The sequence below is a fragment of the Halichoerus grypus genome, chromosome 6 (assembly GCF_964656455.1).
Source record: "Halichoerus grypus chromosome 6, mHalGry1.hap1.1, whole genome shotgun sequence".
NCBI lineage: Eukaryota > Metazoa > Chordata > Mammalia > Carnivora > Phocidae > Halichoerus > Halichoerus grypus.
The window spans coordinates 100971426-100991762 of record NC_135717.1 but is presented as its reverse complement, the minus strand read 5'-3'; the positions used below and the strand labels follow the sequence as shown (position 1 = coordinate 100991762).

The window sequence follows — 20337 nt, the reverse complement described above, 5'->3', positions numbered from 1 at the left end:
CTGGGATCGAGCCCCGCATCGGGCTCCCCGCTCCGCGGAGAGCCTGCTTCTCCCTCTCCCTCTCCCCCTGCTTGTGTTCCCTCTCTCGCTGTCTCTCTCTCTGTCAAATAAATAAATAAAGTCTTAAAAAAAAAAAAAAAAGAAAATGTGACTTTTTCCCCAATGATCACCAGTCTAGTAAATCTACTGCAATTTATTTAGCTCAAAATACCAAAATAAAAATATCTGTCATGCATTTAAAACATTATGAAGAAGAAAACTCAAATTTAGCCATTAAACCAGACTCCATTACTCACTCATGTTCTGTTTGGCTCATGGTATCATTTTTAAAGTTGAAAAATTAAATATATTCAGATTCAGAAATATTCAGGTTTATGAATATCTATAGTATAAAATTGCAATTTGTGCTGTATATTAAAAAAAAATCAGATCAAATAAGATGACAGATCAGATCAGAAAATCAGCTTAGATGACACTGTGTCTGTCATCAGAGAGTCCGGGCTGCTCACTCTAGACAGGGTAAGCACACCCTTGTGCTGCCACAGTCCCCACCACTCCCTATTGTGTACAGATGGCCTACACACTTATTTCTATTAGTGGCTCCTAGAAGCATCTGAATATGCCATCCCAATTTAAAATGGCCTTTGTGAATATGTCATGAAGAAAGAACAGCATTTTAAAATCACTTGCCTGAAGAACGAGAGATTCTTTATCATTTTCTAAACGTGCTAGCCTTTCTTGATACACCTCTCCATTCCCGGGCAGGTGTCCATTTGTCTGAAAAGATGAAGTAGTATGAGAAGACATCCAAACGGCCAACAGACACATGAAAAAGTGCTCAACATCATTCGGCATCAGGGAAATCCAAATCAAAACCTCAATGAGATACCACCTCACACCAGTCAGAATGGCTAAAATTAACAAGTCAGGAAATGACAGATGTTGGCGGGGATGCGGAGAAAGGGGAACCCTCCTACACTATTGGTGGGAATGCAAGCTGGTGCAGCCACTCTGGAAAACAGTATGGAGGTTCCTCAAAAAGTTGAAAATAGAGCTACCATATGATCCAGCAATTGCACTACTGGGTATTTACCCCAAAGATACAAAAGTAGGGATCCGAAAGGGTACGTGCACCCCGATGTTTATAGCAGCAATGTCCACAATAGCCAAGCTGTGGAAAGAGCTAAGATGTCCATCGACAGATGAATGGATAAAGAAGATGTGGTATATATATACAATGGAATATTATGCAGCCATCAAAAGGAATGAGATCTTGCCATTTGCAACGGCGTGGATGGAACTGGAGGGTGTTATGCTGAGTGAAATAAGTCAAACAGAGAAAGACATGTATCATATGACCTCACTGATATGAGGAATTCTTAATCTCAGGAAACAAACTGAGGGTTGCTGGAGTGGGGGGTGGGGTGGGAGGGATGGGGTGACTGGGTGATAGACACTGGGGAGGGTATGTGCTCTGGTAAGTGCTGTGAATTGTGCAAGACTGTTGAATCACAGATCTGTACCTCTGAAACAAATAATGCAATATATGTTAAGAAAAAAAAAAAAAGAAGAAGATAGCAGGAGGGGAAGAATGAAGGGGGGGAAATCGGAGGGGTAGACGAACCATAAGAGACGATGGACTCTGAAAAACAAACTGAGAGTTCTAGAGGGGAGGGTGGTGGGAGGATGGGTTAGCCTGGTGATGGGTATTGAGGAGGGCACGTTCTGCATGGAGGACTGGGTGTTATGCACACACAATGAATCATGGAACACTACATCTAAAACTAATGATGTAATATATGGGGATTAACATAACAATAAAAAAATTTTTAAAAAAAGATGAAGCAGTATGGGTAAGGCTTGACTCTCTTTAAAACTGAAACTACTGTGGGCAAATAAAATGGCATATTTTTTTCCCCCAGAATCTTGCAACGGATTTTCTTTTCTTTTCTTAAATTTTATTTTATTATGTTACGTTAGTCACCATACAATACATCACTGCATCAAAAACTGGTGATGTATTGTATGGTGGCATACGTTTTTAATCCAAGGAACCTGAATGGAATTCAGCCCAGCTCTTGCTGCCACTAATCGAAAATATGAGACTGCAACTTGGTTCATTTACCTCAAAATAGGTAAAACAGGCATGCTAGGCATTTAGGCATGTTATCACCAAGCCAGACAACTTCTCATCAAGCAGAAAATCATGACCTAAAAGGAACAGTGGTTACTAACATTCATTGGCCGTGGATGCACAGCCGGGTCACGCCAAGTTTTGCGAGTGTGTGCTCAGGCACAAAATCCCTAATTACCCCCTGAATGCTCAGTGCTACTAATTCTGAGTGGGGACAGTGGGAATGTCCTGAGATGCCCTTACGTCCCTCCCCTCTCCTCCCAAGTTTCAAATCCAGGACTGCAAATGCCTGCATCGGGGATGCGGGGCAGCTCACACCAGCTTCTTCCCTGCTACTCAGAACCAAATCACAGGGCAAGTATTCCCTTTGTCTTTGAAGCCTTTCTTTCTTGCCCTGGAAGCTTAGGAATCAGTCCACAATGACTTCCCCCCCGCAGCACTGACTAGCCCTCCTCATGGGCACTTTATCAGTTCCCATCCTGACTTGACTAACTTCTTGTGAGTTTGCTCGATTCTATAATGTTATGCCAAGCTCCTGCACAGAGCCTGGAAACAGGTGTCGTCCTGCAACCACAGCACTGGCCTGGTGCTCTGCTTAGACTCGTGCTCTCTTTCTTCCCCTCCCTCTGGCCCCGCACCTTTTAATCAGATTCGGACATGTTTATGCACGGTAAAATGCCGAAGGAAGCACAGATTGGGAAAGCAAGTCACATTTTTTTCCCTCAGCTGTCTCATATATAAAAGTCATTAAGGAGACACATGAAAAGGCTCAGAGAGAGCAGACAGCATAAAAACGTCATTTTGAAATATAGCAGTATATGTGATATGTCCCTTGTTATCTCATTTAAATAGTTCATAATCATATAATGGGTAATCCCAATAGAATTTCTGATTCCTCCTTCAAATACAACAGAAATAAAAGCCAGTGGAGCTCAAACTGGTTAGATGGGGCCATCCAGAGTTCAATCAAAAAAGCAAATAACTTCAGGGGTGCCTGGGTGGCTCAGCTGGTTAAGCGTCTGCCTTCGGCTCAGGTCATGATCCCAGGGTCCTGGGGTCGAGCCCCTCATTGGGCTCCCTGCTCAGCGGTGAGCCTGCTTCTCCCTCTCCTCCCTACTCATGCTCTCTTGCTATCTCTGTCTGTCTCCCTCTCTCAAATAAATAAAATCTTAAAAAAAAAAAAAAAGGCAAATAACTTCAGGTTTTAAAACCAGAGAAACACACTCATCCTTACCGCCCAGGACACGGCAGATGTGACATCTATTATTCCAGAAATAACTGGTATTATTATTCTACCTTTCCAAATAATGCAGTTTCCCATATAAATTCTGGGAATAACAAAAGGCATGTGTTGAGAAGAAAACACACACACACACACACTCACGTGAGCTTTAACGCAAAAGGAAATTTCAGGGTGTTGCTTCTAAAAATTCAGATGCACTGGATATATTCCCCATGAAGCCACAAAAGAATTAGAAGCTAATTGAGGAAGGAAGCCTGCAACGTGTATTTAGAGTGGATAAAGTTTTTAACATCAGCTGCTTGACCACATACCTGCACATTTACCACAGCATAATTCTGTTCATATTGTAAAGTGAAGTACCCAGAATTAAATTACAAGTACTAGGAGGAGTTGGATAGAGTGGCCTGAAAGACTTCCAACACCGGGGACTACCGTGAAAATGAAATTTATGTAACTTCTTGAGGACAGGTTTTTGGAACAGAGCCAGGATGTACAATACATGTTCTCAATCTAAGGAAGTGCTCAGACTGGCCCTATACAGCTTTAAATTCCTCATTCTGATTATGAAGGTTAGCAGGCATCTGCTTTTAAAGCCCCACATAAGCGAAGTTTTATAAACAGATATATTTCATTAGGTAGAAAAAAAAGGTTTCTGTTCACCGAGGATAAAAAGCAAAAGTTGTTATTTCTTTTGACTGAAGGAAATTATAGAAAGATTAGAAGTGTTGCTATAGCAAGTTTTAGAAGGGTTTCACTTAGCTACTGCATATGATATGGAAATCAGATGTTCCAAAATCAGTATCACAAAATGATCTTAAAATCAAAATACTAAAAATTGACTCACAATGAGCATACTCACACTTCTCAAGACTAGTGATATTTATGAGAGCTCATAATGCTTGAGCAAATTTTTTTTTTTTAAACACCACAGGTCACCATAGCAAAATAAAGCAAAAGTTAAGAGCCACCAGTGGAGTAGTTACATACTTTTAAAGTAGTGTGTTGACTTATTCAAGCAGGTAAAGGTCTAGTCTCTTCACACATTTATTTATATTTCTGCCAATTCTGTTACCTTTGCCTTAAAAATGTTAGCGAGAGGTAAACGACATTAGGCAAATACCCTACCACCTCTATTTTTCCTCCAACTCCCATGCTTTACCTACCAGACCACTCAAAACCTCCCCAGACATGGCATGCTCTCTGGAATTCTATTCCTTCTGCATGGACAGTATTTCCCGCCCTTTCCTCATCCTTCCTCATTCCTTGAAGTCCAGCTCAATCCGGGCTTGGTCTGTGAAGTCTTCCTTGAATTACCCATTCACTCATATGCCAGCTAGAGATTCCGGATGAACGCTCATCACGGCAGGCATCACACTGAACGAATTAGGTTAGACTTGGCTACATATATATTCCTCTCGTCCAACAAACTGTCTTCTTTGTGAGTAGGTTTGCCTTTGCATCTGACACACAGTTGAGTTTGAACCAAATGACTGCAGAATGAACAATGAATGACAGTGTTCAATAAACGCTGGATGAATACAAGATGAATGCTTGGTTGTAACTTGGCCCTCTTGCTTCTCAGCAAGACTTTTATTCATGTTTTCCCTGCAACCTGACATGTACTCCGTGGTTGACCTCAAGCCTGTAGTCCCTCTTCCTACCATGTTTAGGAGGTGTTCTCAGAGCCTTTTTAATGGACTATACTTGAGACTATCTTGCATGAACTCCCTTATGTACTATCTTCTCCAAAGCATAGTAAATATCGCCTCCGACATCTTCCTTTTCTTTCCTCCTGCCAATCTTGGGGAAATTGAGTCTTAACTCCCTCTAAAAGCTCATTATTCCATATAACCTTTGGAACCTTGATTTCCTGCTTCCCTTATAATTATCACCTCTACCCTTACCATTCTCAATTTCTTCCTCCTAATGAACTTTCTTCCATTCCCCTCTCCAAAATCTACTCCAAGGCTCTGTGTCCACCACTATATTCACCCCCCCTGTTCCTCTCTGCCTCTACAAATCCATTTTTCACAGCCAGTTCCCACCTCCTCCTTCTTACTTGTGCCATATTCCCTTTTCTCCCTACACTGGCTTCCGTTCTGTGTCTTGTCTTATCCTTCACCATTTAGCTTTTCATCATATTCTGCCATGGATGGCTTACTAGTGATCTTATGAGAGTTGGTCACTTATTCTTCGTAATGGTCCCTCAGGGCAAAACTATCTTACATTTCTCTTGATTCTCCCAAGATTCTTACAAAATCGTGACCATAGAATTAAAAACACATTGAGTATCAACTCTTGTTGAGTCGATTTGACATCCAAAGCACTGAACACCAGCCCAAATTACTCAAAATCCCAGAGATGCCTTCAAAATAACTCTTCCTACTTTAACTCATGATGCAACCCCTTATTGACCACATTCAATTCAACTGGAAGTTTAAGTCAAAAGTGGCATCAACTTCGGGATTTTAATAGTATACAGCATCCAACTAATAGTGTGTGTGTGGAGGGGGGTATGGGACACTAGGGAGGGAAAGGAAGGGCAAGGGATCCAGCTCGATGGTAATAGTGATACTGTAATTGAGGAACTCACGGTGTTTGCCAGATTTTCCTGGCATGACAGGGGGAAAATGTCTAAAAAGCTCTATTCCTTACAGAATTATAGAATCCTAAAGTTAGCGAGCAACCACACCTGGGAATATGAATTGCCTGGATTCACATGGCAGATGCTCCATACAATGTTAAAGGCACACTATACCTCACCCATTATCACCTAAATAGAAGCGCTTCTATTTATATTAATTTCCTTTTAATTATCAAGTATAAAGATGTAATAAATGTTAGCATCTTACCTTCTGTGCCTCCCTTTCAAAAAACATCATTTTATTACACAAAATTTCACTTTATTTATAAAAGTAGAGACCTTAGATACCCATCACACGGTATCAACAGTTATTACTTCAAGCTAGGCAGGAACATTTTGCCCGTTATTTTTACTTAAAGCATCATGCTATGTTTTCCTTTAATTTTCTTAGTTCTGTTGGTTTGCGTTGGTCTCCAGTTGTCTCCCCTCTCCCCCCAACCTTCGTTTTGCTTTATCCTTCTTTCCTGAGCTCTGTTGTCCTGTCTAAATCCCAAATCAACCAACAAGCAGTGATTTGCGACAATTACACTTACTTATGTTGTAACACAGAACTCAGTTTGAATATAACATTCCCAAATCAGAGTGGTGAGTAGCTAAATTAAAACGGGGAAAAGAAAATTGGTTCAATTTTATAAGGACAAGAAATGTAAAGAAATAGTCGGACTGGTGTTGTAACACATACACACGCACCGCGCCCCCAACACACACACTCTCCACCGAAGTCAATACATTTATTTTTTAAATTAGTTTTAAAAACTGCCGTCCAGTTTTTGATTTCATGATTACATTTTTCAAAATTCCATATCAAGAAAGAAAAAGGAAGGCAAAGCCTGCTAAAGCTCTTTTAATTAAATGTTATCTCCAGCTACCCAAAGAACTCTCTCCTACAAGGGCCTCATGCATCCTAATCAGCATTACATCTCCACCACTGGGTGCAGAAATTCATTGCCTGCTCTCTACTAGACACTGCAGTAGGAGGAGAGATGGAGAAAAACTGGAAAGCCATGAACATCACAGTCACATTTCACTGGGGTCTAACAGCACAAGAAGGAATCTCATACGCTACTCATATGCTACTGTCCAAAGAATCAACGAACGTAATTCTCAACAGTGCCGGAAATCAAGCCACCAGGCTCCCCTGTCCTCTCATCAAGTGTGATGGAATCAGGGTGGTGAGGTTCTCTCCTGGTGCTGTATATAATTATCTCAGGGCAAGACCACTACCACTGGGAGCCACTGGAGCATCCCTTCTGGTTGGCTGGTGCCCCTACGTATTATCGCACCTCTGCCTCCATCAATCTTGAAACACCCCATTTATTTTTCCCTCTAAAATTTCTGTTATGGCTCTAAAAAATAAATACGAGACCAGGGCAACGGGGACAACCTTTTCAGGAAGCCCTCTATTTATTCCAAAATCTCATCATCTCCGCTCAAAAAGAAAACCAAAGGGAGAAATCAAGCTCATATACACTTCAACACACCCAAAAAGCCCAAGCGTGATGCTCTCCTAGAAAAAATGCCCATTTATTCAATGTCACCAGAAAGTGCATTGAAGCCTGAAGCTCGGGAGAAGCCTGAATATCTTCTGTACTTTCCAAGTCGAGATTGCAGATGTGGTCAAAATCAGACTATGGCTCTTATTTCTGGGTTTTAATTTTCTCAGTGCTTGTTTTCCAGAAACAGAAAGCACCTTCTTCAATCAATAGCCAATGGGAGCAAAAACACGTGCTCTGGGGTGAGAAGGATCCCAGCAGCAGGCCAACTTCTAGGACGCACTACTCCACAAACGGAACTACATCCCAAAGGCCTGTAAGAGCCACAGATGCCAAGTGCTTTCATCTGCCAATCTCATTAGAAATATCTTGAGGGAGCGTCCCTGGAAGTATTTGGTTATCTGTTGCCAAGCTCCAGTGGCTAGCCCATGACCCAGCGGATGCATGCGTAGCCCTTATTTGTGCCTCCGTGGCCAGTGCAGAGTTTGATGGCTATCTTTAGTGTCTCTTAAAAGGTTCTCTTAGACACCTTACTTGAGTAGGGGAGATGTGTTCTGGCCCTTCCTCACCTCATTTTCATGCACACCACCATGTTCCCTGAAGCTTCTGCAGGGCGGAGAAGGGTACATGTTGAGACTACGCTATCCTGGTCGCAGGGATACTCCCAAGCCCTCTGAGCTACAGAAGGATGAAGACTAGAAGAGCCCTAGAAGCTAAGGCCCAGCTCTATTCGAGTAGCTTACAATATTCATACGCTCACCCATTATTCCTTCGTTTCTGCAATATTTCCCGAAAGCCAGCAATGTGACAGGATGCAGATATAGCAAGAGAATCTTCTACTTTGAGAAGGATAACACGAGATCAAGAAAAATCCCTGTTTTTCTTACCACTTAGCCTTTCTTGACTCACTTTTATGAAAGAACAGACACATCTCTTTCCATTCAGTCCTCACCAACACCGGTCACCAGGGTGTACATCTGTGCATCTCTCACTTATCACACTGCGCTGGCTTCTCCCAAGAATTCTGCTGACTCGCTCCATTTGCTGTCTTGTATCTGTGGATGCTTTTCATGGGAGTTTACCAGAAGCCTGGTACCAGAAGGGGGGAAGCAGCCTTCACGTTAGCGAGGATGTCTCAGTGAGACACTGCATAACTCAGATAATTTGTGACCCCGTACAGAATACAATCTTAAGATGTGCCTTGTTTGCCAAGGCTTGAACAAACATTCCCTGGGGCACACATGAAAAGAGAAGCTGGGCAGAGAGCAGCGGGGGATCTGAGGATGGTGGGCCTGGAATGGGTCATGTGGAGGAGAGTCAGGGGCCTGGAGAAAACGTGCCTCACTTCTGAACTCTTTAAATTATGGGTATTTATTTTTATGAAACTTCTCCTAAAAAATTTTTGAAAAAGATACACTTGCAATTAATATCACTAATTTTTTAAATGTAGGAATAAGACAGAAATGTATTGAGACTTATCAGGTCAGAAGCCAGGGAGGCACACTTCACTTTATCTCATCAGCCACGATGCCTGGTTTGGACTTCTGTCATCGCATGTCCACTCCCTTTGTTGAAAACTGTACTTTTGTCATTTCTCCTGATTTTGAGAATGCCTCATACTAAAACCGCCAAATAACCGGACACTTGTGGGATATTTCATGCCCTGATCAAGGTCATGATCCTCAACTTCATCTATTGGGAAAAGCACTGTATGAATGTTCTAGGCAACTCACGGAGTTAGACCTAAAGCAAACGGAAACTGCTTGCTTGGCTCAAACAATTTGACATATTTTTCTATTTGCCCTCTTAAACTTAGAGCTTGATAAAGCATGTAATTCTCCATCATTAATATTTGTATTAACAGGATAACATTTCACAATCAAAACAAAGAATTCTACCTCAGTACTTGACCAAATACGACATAGTCAATAGATTTTTTTTTTTTTAACCACAGGAGAGGAACTTCTGAGTCTTAAACTTGTCGGTGTTTAGAAGGCTACAGCTATAGCTACTTTATTAAAACAAATTCATTCTTATAGATTTAATATCCCTTCTCCAGTAACAAACTACTAGCGTGACTATTTTCTTTCTTCTCATCCAGCTTCTGATCATATGAAACAACAACACAGGCAGCAGAAAGCAGTAGGGAAGGAAGAAGTGACATCCGACAGGAAACCAGGGGATCTCCCTGGCCCAGGTGAAGTAATTAGAACTGCAAATGCCCAGTTGCACTAATGAGAAGATCTGTATCAGTCTTAAGTACGTGAACTCCCAAATTGGCTATCATTAAACATAAATGAAATCTTAATTATGCCACTAGTAATAAGTCTTTCCAAAATATTGTGAAAGCTTCTCCATAGTCTGAAAAATGTCTGTACTCTTGTCAAAAAAGTGAATTATGTATGAGTAACGTGTAATTGGAGCCAACACTCTCTTTCCCTCTTTGCAAAGGAATCCCATGATTTTCCCTCCACTCTCTACAATCCACTCTTCAGTGTATTACATTTTTGACTCATCCACCAGGCTCACTGACAAGCACTCATAAATTAGCTCATGGGACTCACAATCCCATGTGGCAGAAGCTATCGTCCCCATTTCACAAATGAGGAAACTTGAGACAAACAGTTTAAAAAATTTCCCCCAAATTATACAAGCTTCTAAGATCAGCGCCAAAATCAAAATTCAGGCCTGCCGTCTCCAGCGCCTGCATTGGTAAATGCCAAGATACAATCCAACCATCAATTTTATCACACTATTAATGTTCTCATTTTTGGTGGTGGTAATATACACACAGAAAATTTATCATTTTTACCATTCTTAAGTGTATTGTTCGGTGGCATTACTTGTATTACAGAATGAACACTTTTTCTATCTTCTTTGAATATTTTTAGTGGCATTCTTTAGATTTTATTTGTTCTACACGTATTAAAACCATGGTATTTACCACTGTGTTGGGGGAAAGGGCAGATCTGCCACACCATCCATCTTTGAGACGGATGCCTAGAAAGGGGCCTCATTGTTCAATGAAGAAGAACGCCATTTAAAGCCCAATTCTACAGCTTCCCTCGCGCACTAGAACTGGCATGGCCCCCAAAGACCGCTAGATGGCACCTTATATCAAATACTGCTGCAGACCTCCACGTCGCTGCTTTTGGAAGCGTCTATTCACTGTACTTCATACTTGAATTGTTATTGGGTCCTTTTTATAGGACCTCCCAATAGTACTGAGAAAGCATTTATTACGTGCAAGGTTCTTTCCCTTACAGGACAATTTGTTTTGGGCCACAGCAGGTCATCCAAGCAAAATTTGAAAGCTAGTCAGTCCACCTTTATAGGCAAAACGAGGTGATGTGCTGGAACCCATGAAATGTGCATTAACATTATCCTTAAAGGGAAGTGGGATGCATTAAGGGACAAAAATCACAGCAAACCTGTTGCCCTGTACTTTTTTTTTCTTGTTCTAATCAGCTACTCTATGTTCTAAATTCTGGAATAAGCAACAAAAGATTCACAGCATGGGATCTGTAACGTGCCGTTATCTACCATTTGACTCTGAAGCCATTCGACGACCGTTTCTGCTGTTGAATCTGGGATCTGGCATCTCAAACCTTCCTTTTCATCTGTGTCCATCATCTCTAATAAGCCACGCAGGTCTTCCACAAGGTGCAGAGCTCGAAGGCTTCCCATGAACGGGGAGGTGGGAGACTGGCAATCAAAAATCCCATTGGAATATTCCAGGGCCTTAGAACCTGGGTTTAAAAAAAAAAAACAACAAAAAAAACCAAAATCACAGAGAGAGCAACAGGATTTATATTAGATAATATACTAAAGCTGAGGGTGGCAAGCAAGTCCAGTCACAGTGAGGAATAATCAAAACAAGCAAAAAGGAAAAGAAAATAATTCAATCATTTCCAAGTCATAGTGATTTGGTGCAAAAAATAAAACCTACATAATTGATGGTAAATATCAATCGCCAAATACCTAATTGGGAGGCCAACTGTGTAGTACAGTAAGAATATAATGAATGGGCTTTGGTGAAAGATGTGCTGACTTCATGGAAATAAGGGCTAAGAAGGTAGCAGATCAGCTTGGATAGAGCCAAGTACTCCCAAAATATAAATTTAGGTACCATAAAGTTTTGAGAAATTCCTTTAAAAGAAGTTTGCACATTGAGGTGGAAATTGCATAACATAATGTCAAGGGTAACAGGACCAGCTCCCAGTTAATTTACCAGAATTTAATCTCTGGAGAAGTTCAATGAATTACATGTATACATTTGTGTATATATGAATGAGTGTGTATGTATTAACATTTTCTCCCATGATTTTATTTGCAGCATAGCATCAAATGCTCTTGCTAATATCAGCTTTAAAAAATAGTTTTACAGTCCTTTTTTTCCTATTACTTATAAAGGAAAGCATTCTATGACTTAAATCTACATAACTCACCCATAGCCTGTTCAGAAAGCACTCATATATACCTCTTCATCTCTTTGATTTTTATTTTCTGGTCTGCCAAATATACATACTATTAATATATGTACTAACTTCATATTTAAGTGTCAATAATTATGATATTTAGACTACCACCTCATTAATCTGAGGGTCTTATAATTGGAAGAAAACTGCGAACCGATGTGTAAATTCTCTCACCAGTTGGCCATACAGCTTGATCAATTCCAACCATGGGGAGAGCAATTTTCTTTCAGTTAGTCCATTCCACTGACCTTCCTTAAAACTGGACCAAATGATCTGGACCAAAATCTGCCAAACCATAATAATGGTAACCATTGATATGCTAGGCCCAATGCTAAATGCTTCACATAACCTCTGCATCAATCCCCTCAGAAACCATGTAAGGCTGAGAGGAGAATCCAGAAAAATAGAAATTGAGGAGAGTATGTTAGGGAAAGGGAAGAACAGAAGAGCATTAAAAACAAAGCAGACTATAATGTCCTATTCCAGCAGTTTTAAGCATTAGGATCACCCGATAATACATTAAAAATAGATGTGCCCACAATAACCTTCTACTCTGTTAAGTCTCCATCACAAAACAAAGCGGGGTATAGGGGAGAGATGTGTATATAGAAAAACTCCTCAAATATTTGCAGTCATATCTCCCTCCTACCTTAGGTGGAGAGCTACTGATATTAATTTGAGAACATAAACCCAGGTCCTACCCATTAACCTATTGACCAACTCAGGGTGAGGTGGGACCCAGGAAATCTTGATTTTCTGAATAACTCTAATGTTGGTCCTGAAGCCCTACCAGGGCTAAGGAACAAATACACTCATCTAGTGGAGTATATAAAATGTCAACCCTCAACTACCGTCCAGAAATACCACTTCTCTTGACTAGAGTTTCACTAAGAGTTTAAGGTTATAACCTCTGATAATAGCTTAGATCTGGCTCTGGTTATATTTTTTGAAACTATGACACAGTAAGTCCAATCTCTTTTCCACCTAATAGTCCTTCAACTGTGTGAAAGTATCTCTCATGCCTTGAGCAAGAATATACTTTTCCAGGTTAAACTTAACCAGTTCCTTCCTTACCAGATGAGGTTGTTAAATTCTTCACCTTCATGTTCGCCTCCTCTTAAGTTTTACCAATAACCTCTTTGAAATTGATATTCCAAGAACTGAATACAGTACACAAGATGTGGTCTAATCTACAAAGGAGGTCAAATTAAAATCTGGTCTTGGGATATACAAGTACAACAAAGGAGACCAAACTATGACATGTCATGTCCCTCAAGGGAAGAACCTCTGACAAGGAAAACCCCTGTGGTTTCTTCGAACCACTAAAACAGAGTAGGGTCAAATTTATGACCAGAGAAGATAAGCAACAGGGGCCAGAATAGCTAGAATGGAGGAGCAGTAGAGGCCAAGAGCATCTTGACCCTGACCATCAGGTGGATGACAACCCCACCCACTAGCTCCTTCAACCCTCTCTTCATGACCGTGGGTTCCTAAATACATAAAGGTACTTCTCCTGTGACAAAACACAAAATGTGACATGAGACCTTAGGGAGCCACTACCCCTGGGAGACCATAAGGGCGTGAAAGGGTTCACCTACTGGTCAGTCCCTTTGGTCATGATGAGAAAACAAGGAGGTCATGGTCTACACTGTTTTTGCTCCACTTCCACAACACAGAATCACTCAAGATTCTTAACAAGTGAGGAATACGACCAGATCTGTGTTTCAGAAAGGAAATTGCGGTAGTCTAGAAAATGATGGAGTAGACCGGGAAAGCAAGAGTGTCAAGAACATCAAGGGAGAGGGTTGCTAGGATAAAGCAGGGCAGAGGTAAGCACAGACAGGACAGATTTTAGAGGGAATCAAAGGGAATGTTGAATTTAAAGGGAGAAAGAAGTGATAAAACTTGACTAAGCAGGGACTATGAGGGACAAAGGTCTAGAGTGACTTAAATTTCTATTTAGGAAACTGCGTGGATGGAAGGTTATGAAATCAGACGAGATAAAGACTACTAGAGAGGCTTCTGAGGAAAGAAAATGAGCTCAAAGCTTTACCTGATGACACGGATGTGCATATAGGCTATTTCAAAGGAGATACCTGATTGGCAGTTAGAGACCCAAAGCTTAGCAGAGAATTGAGAAAGTAAATAGAAGTGAGAGTCATTGGTGGGAAAGTAAATGTCGAATTCAAGGGAACAGATCAGAATATCCATGGATACTGGGTAGAGCAGTATCCCTCAAAGTGTGGCCCACAGACTACCTGCACCGAAATCACGTGAGATGCAGTTTATCCTTGAGTCAGAACTCTAGGATGGAAATGGAATTTGACATTTTAAAATAAAGTTTGAGAATAATACTGGTATAAAATGGAGAAGAGGGACCAAGGTGAAACCACAGGGGATCTAGAGGCAGCCAATAAATGAAAATAAGAAAGTGGAAAGGTAATAAAAGAGTCGGAATGGAAAAGCCAAGAGCGCAGCGTAAACGTCCTGAGTCCGTCCTTCAGAGGACGCAGATTACCTGCTATAATCCCATCCATCTGCTCCAACGCCGCTGCCAACATGTCACTTGCGTCACTCATCATTTTGGTATCCGTCAAGGGCAAATTCCAACCTAGATCTGAAAAAACAATGATGTTACCATTATAGCCTTTAAATGACACATGCTTCCTGGCAGGTGGGATAGCTCAACGTCGAATTACAACCCCACCTAGACGTCAGATAGGGAGAGAGAATTTCTGCAGTAGCAGAGCTGAATTACCTGAGTCACTTAACACGCTGTGGCCGGCCGTCTACTGTACTGCAAGACCACACGCTCTACCAGGTAATAAAATAAGTAAGTTTCAGCTATTGCACACAAGGTGTTTAAAGTCCAGTAGAACAGTTTCCATGATGCACTCTACAGAGCTCGAGGCCTCTGTGAAGGGCACCAGGGATGGCTGTGGAAACTTCCTGAGGGCCATCAGGAATGCTCAGTAGGTGAGATTTTTTTTCTTCCTGCACCAGCCCCACCCAATTTCTGCTCTTTCAATTTTGCCTTTTTTTTTTTTTTTCCTGTATAAGGATTTACCATAGGACTTAGCTAAGAAAAGGGTTTACTAGCATATATAGTAAACACACCCACAGCCACGGTATTTTGTAATATAACAACAGCTACCATGTACAAGTGTCTACAGTGGTCCCTCTACATGTACATAAATTATTCATAATCCCTAATCATGACAACAGCCCAATAAAATGGATACACTTGTCTCTATTAGATAGGTGATATCAAAGATGTTTGTTGGTTTTTGCATAGAAACACAGCACATAAATATATGGTAAAGGCCAGGTTTTAACCTAGGTCTGTCTGACCTCCACTATAATACATATTCAATTTCTGTTTATCTCATCTTATCTGAAAAATAGGTTTATGCTGAAATTATGACACAATCTACTCATTCTTTTATCTGTTACAAATATATTGGAATTATTCTTGCAAAAAATTTAATTATGAACAAGAAAAACTCAAGGCTATGTGATTTCCAATATTAATTAATGCGCTTCAAGTACCAGACTAAGCACCCATGTAAATTCTCCCAAAAGGCCTAAATAAGACCTTAGCTACTTTGCAGATATTGTGGTGTAGCAAATAGCTGGGAAATAAAGGGTATGCTCTTAAAAAGAAAACTTTGCCCACATTTTCCAAGCAGCCAGATCTCACCACTTTACTTTTATAAACATATTTACAGCTCTGATAAACAGCTTCTTGTATCAGTTCTCTACTCTGCATTCATTCTGATAAAATGCCATATTAAAGTTGTGAAACATTACTTTGATTTTATAGTTTTTAGAGATTTCGTCTCAGATTTCCCAGAACTTTACTCAACTTCAGAAGTTGTAAAATATCGGGTGGGGTGGGAGGGATGGGGTGACTGGGTGATGGACACTGGGGAGGGTATGTGTTCTGGTAAGCGCTGTGAATTGTGCAAGACTGTTGAATCTCAGATCTGTACCTCTGAAACAAATAATGCAATATATGTTAAGAAAGAAAAAAAGAAAAAGAAGAATGTAGCAGGAGGGGAAGAATGAAGGGGGGGAAATCGGAGGGGGAGAAGAACCATGAGAGACGATGGACTCTGAAAAACAAACTGAGGGTTCTAGAGGGGAGGGGGTTGGGAGGATGGGTTAGCCTGGTGATGGGTATTGAGGAGGGCACGTTCTGCATGGAGCACTGGGTGTTATGCACAAACAATGAATCATGGAACACTATATCTAAAACTTATGATGTAATGTATGGGGATTAACATAACAATAAAAAATTAAAAAAAAAACAAAAAAACACAAAAAAACACAAAAACAAAAAAAAAAGAAGTTGTAAAATATCGTATCATTTTCTGTGGAAAACTACAGCACAAAAGTACTCAAGGCAGGTGTTTACAGCCACCTAGAAGTAAGGGAGTTAACAAAGCAACGTTATGAATTTAGGTAGTTCTCAGATATTTACTTGCACAGTCCAGAGAGGTAGGAAGCAAACTTAATAGTCACACTTCAGGATGAAAACTCAAAACTCAGTGACGACTGAGAATATAAAGGTTTAAGCGGAGACCATGCAGTCCCTGAATTTCATATAATTAAGTGGCTTGCATTCCCTTTCATTTTAAAAGTAGCTCTTCAAAGAGCTCTAGATACTATGATAAATATAAAAATAACACAAAGAGATACAAGCCAGGCTCAGCTATAACAATGGCTAATGCTCATATTAGAAAAACTCACCACCTCATTAACTTAGAAAAACAAATATTCATATTTGTAAGCAACTGTATTTGTGTATAGCATGAACACTTTTTTCACCTATGACAGGTAGCTATGTATTTCTTCTCGTTCTGTTCAATGAGCCTTTCAAACGTTCTGACATGGAGGTATGAGAACTTAGACCGTGGTTTTCAAAGTTGTTTTTTAATTTCCAGTCCTTTAACAAACGACAATATGAAATTGCAATAAATGTTTATAAATGCTTATCTCAATCTCTATACTTATCATGTAGCAGCCTGCATGTAATAGAAAGGGGAAGACAGTAAAACAGTCAATAAAAATGTATTTAATATTGCAAAGGTGGTAGGTGTTAAAGGGGAAAAATGGAGCAGGAAAAGGGGGTCAAGAGTTTAGAAGGGTTTGCAAATCAAATAGGGTAGTATGGGAGAATGATGGATTCAAAGGCCTAAGATCTGTTTAATAAGTTAAATGTAGTCAGTAGAGGTGGTCTGGTTCAGTGGTATTCAAAGGATAGAATTCCTACAAATTGATTTAAAAAGGGGAGAGGTGAGGACAGGAACAGATGTATAACAGAAAATATCTTTGGCCGATAAACACATAGAGACTTAATGTCATTAATACAAGGAATTTTAGACAACAATGTGATACCATTTTATACCTAGTCAACTGGTAAAAAAAAAAAAAAAAAAAAAAAATTGACATTACCCAGTATTACAGAGGATGTTGATTCAAAGAATCTCTTACAGAATGGCGGTGGGAATGTAAAATGGCTTAACCAGTTGGAATAAGTTTGGCATTGTCATCTAAAATTAAACATATTCATTTTTGCTCTAACAATATTTACACCAAGGCACATAATCATGGACACATACAAATGTTCATGGTAGGACTCTCCGCAAGGCCAAAAACATGGACACAAACCAAATGTCCAACACAAGAGAAGATTAATAAGCTGGTGTATTTACACAATGTAATTACATACACTTGTCAAGACAAACTAAAGCAATGTGTGGTATGAATAAATCTATGCAGTAGAATAGCAAATAAAAATAACTCTCCAATAAATTCAGTGAGACTTTTTAAAATTAAAACAATACAAATATAAATATATTTTAGAAATACATATAGATTCAACATAACTATACAAACAGAAAAGAGGAAATAGTAACATGAAATTCAGAATGATGGCTACCTCAAGTCAGGGATATGGGGGGATAGACTGAGAGGAAGAGTTACATAGTTAAATAAAGATTACTGTCAGGTTTTTGAGTTAGGTAATGGATTCAGAAGAGTGCCTAGTACATTATTAAAAATGGCAAAATGAGAACTCCACTTCTTTTTTAAAAGATTTTATTTATTTATTTGACAGAGACACAGCGAGAGAGGGAACAGAAGCAGGGGGAGTGGGAGAGGGAGAAGCAGGCTTCCCGCCGAGCAGGGAGCCCGATGCGGGGCTCGATCCCAGGACCCTGGGATCCTGACCTGAGCCGAAGGCAGACGCTTAACGACTGAGCCACCCAGGCGCAGCGAGAACTCCACTTCTGATAACGGTGGAGTAGATTTTATAGGACAAACTACCCCACAAATAGCAATACAAAACACTGGATAAAATATAAAAACAGTTTTGAAGAAACTGGAGAGTGAACAAAAGCTGGTAGAAACTGAAGGGAATTCAGCTCTCGAGTAAAGGGAACCATAATGAGTGAGATTCGTGTTTATACATCTTTTACCTGTGGGCACTCCCCAGTCCATGGGATGGAGAGTAGCTAGGATCATGAAGAATATCAAAATCTTATTGGCTCAAAAGGAAGAAAGGGGTAAATAAACCTCTTACATTATAAACAAAGATGTTTAATACTAATTCATGGTAGACAGTGATAAGTTAAGAATATACAATGTAATCCATTAAGATTACAAAATAAAGAGGTATTAGTAAAAAGCCAATTAGGTTAATGAAATGGAATACTAATAAAATCCTTAATTCAAAAGGAGGCAATAATGGAACAATGAACAGATGGGAGAAACAAAAATCAAATGGCAAGATGGTAGATTTAAATTCAATCATATAAATAATTATATTAAATATAAACAGAATGAACACTATTAAAAGCCAGAGACTGCCAGACTAGCAAAAAAAAAAAAAAAAGAAGAAGACCTAACTATATGCTGTTAATAGAGGTATACTTTAAAGAAATATAAAAATAAAAGGATGCAAAATGAAATACCATATACATAGTAAGCCTAAGAAAGGAGTGGCTATATATATATATATTTTTTAAGATTTTATTTATTTATTTGACAGAGAGAGACACAGTGAGAGCAGGATCACAAGCAGGGGGAGAGGGAGAGGGAGAAACAGGCTTCCCGCGGAGCAGGGAGCCCGATGCGGGGCTCGATCCCAGCACCCTGGGATCATGACCTGAGCCGAAGGCAGACGCTGAACGACTGAGCCACCCAGGCGCCCCAGGAGTGGCTATATTAATATAAGAAAAATGTCTTTCAATTGAGAAGTATTACTAGAAAGAGATATTTTATAATGATCAATTCATCAGGAAGTCATAACAACTGCAAATGTTTTTGCAACTAATAACAGAACTTCCAAATATATAAGGCAAAACCCAATGCAATTAAAGGAGAATTACATTAATTAAGTCATTTATATTTGATGTAATTTTTGATATGGTTAGATTTAAGTGTATGGTCCTGTCCTTTGTTTTGTTTTGTTTTGTCCCACCTGTCATTTTCAAACCTCTTTCGGAATAGCAAAGGTAGGTACAAGGTAGGAAAAAAATCCAGCAAATAACATAGAAGATTTGAACAACAGCTTCAACCATCCTGACCTAATTTGATTTATATAAGAAAACACCCAAACGCAAAATATACATTCTTTTTAAGTCCACATGTTATATTCATCAGGATAGTCCATATATGCAAAGCAACAAAGTCTCAATAAATTCCAAATGGACTTCAAAAGACTACATGGAAGAATAAGAACAGCAAACTGAAGTGGTAAAGTACTAATATTAAAACAGAATTTCCATATTTATTGTTTATTAAAATTCTGACTTGCCCATGCCTTGAGTTATTTTAGAGGCAGCCTAATTTAATGAGCATCTGTGTTGATAAAACTATGTCAACTTTCATGGCTGGGTCAAAGTATTTTTAAAAATAGAAAGCCTAAATGGAAAGAGTTCAGAAAATCCTATGCTCTAAAAAGATTTTCCTATATCCCCAAAAACATTTCTGAGAGGAAGATTCCCCTGGACATCCCTACATACTTAATACAATATTACTCCAAATACAGTGAGTGGAATGTTACTCCACATTAGAAAAGACTGAACTACTGACACAGGCAACATTATGTTGAGCAAAAGAAGCCAGACATAAACAATGATGTACTATATGATCCCTTCTATATGAATCAAGAACAGGCAATCTATAGTGATAGAAAGTAGGAAAACAGTTAGTTACAGGAAGTGGCAAATGATCCTGGGGGACCTCCTCTTCAATATGCTGATTGAGTAGTTGGTTATACAAGTTTATACGTTTGTCAAAACTCATCAAACTGTACACTTAAGATGCGTGCATTTCAC

At 39.7% G+C, this 20337-nt stretch overlaps 1 protein-coding gene across 10 annotated transcripts in view; it reads right to left on the bottom strand.

The window, feature by feature from the left end:
* PPFIBP1 (PPFIB scaffold protein 1) overlaps positions 1-20337 on the bottom strand; it is a 176669-nt gene that overhangs the window by 44462 nt on the left and 111870 nt on the right. For all 10 annotated transcript variants that reach the window (XM_078075806.1, XM_078075805.1, XM_078075804.1 and 7 more), the window contains 3 exons: positions 14511-14609; positions 11058-11263; positions 691-777 (listed from right to left, as the gene is read on the bottom strand). In XM_078075806.1, coding sequence (XP_077931932.1) covers positions 691-777; positions 11058-11263; positions 14511-14574 — 357 coding nt within the window. In that variant the 5' untranslated portion in view covers positions 14575-14609. The remainder of the gene's footprint in view (positions 1-690; positions 778-11057; positions 11264-14510; positions 14610-20337) is intronic.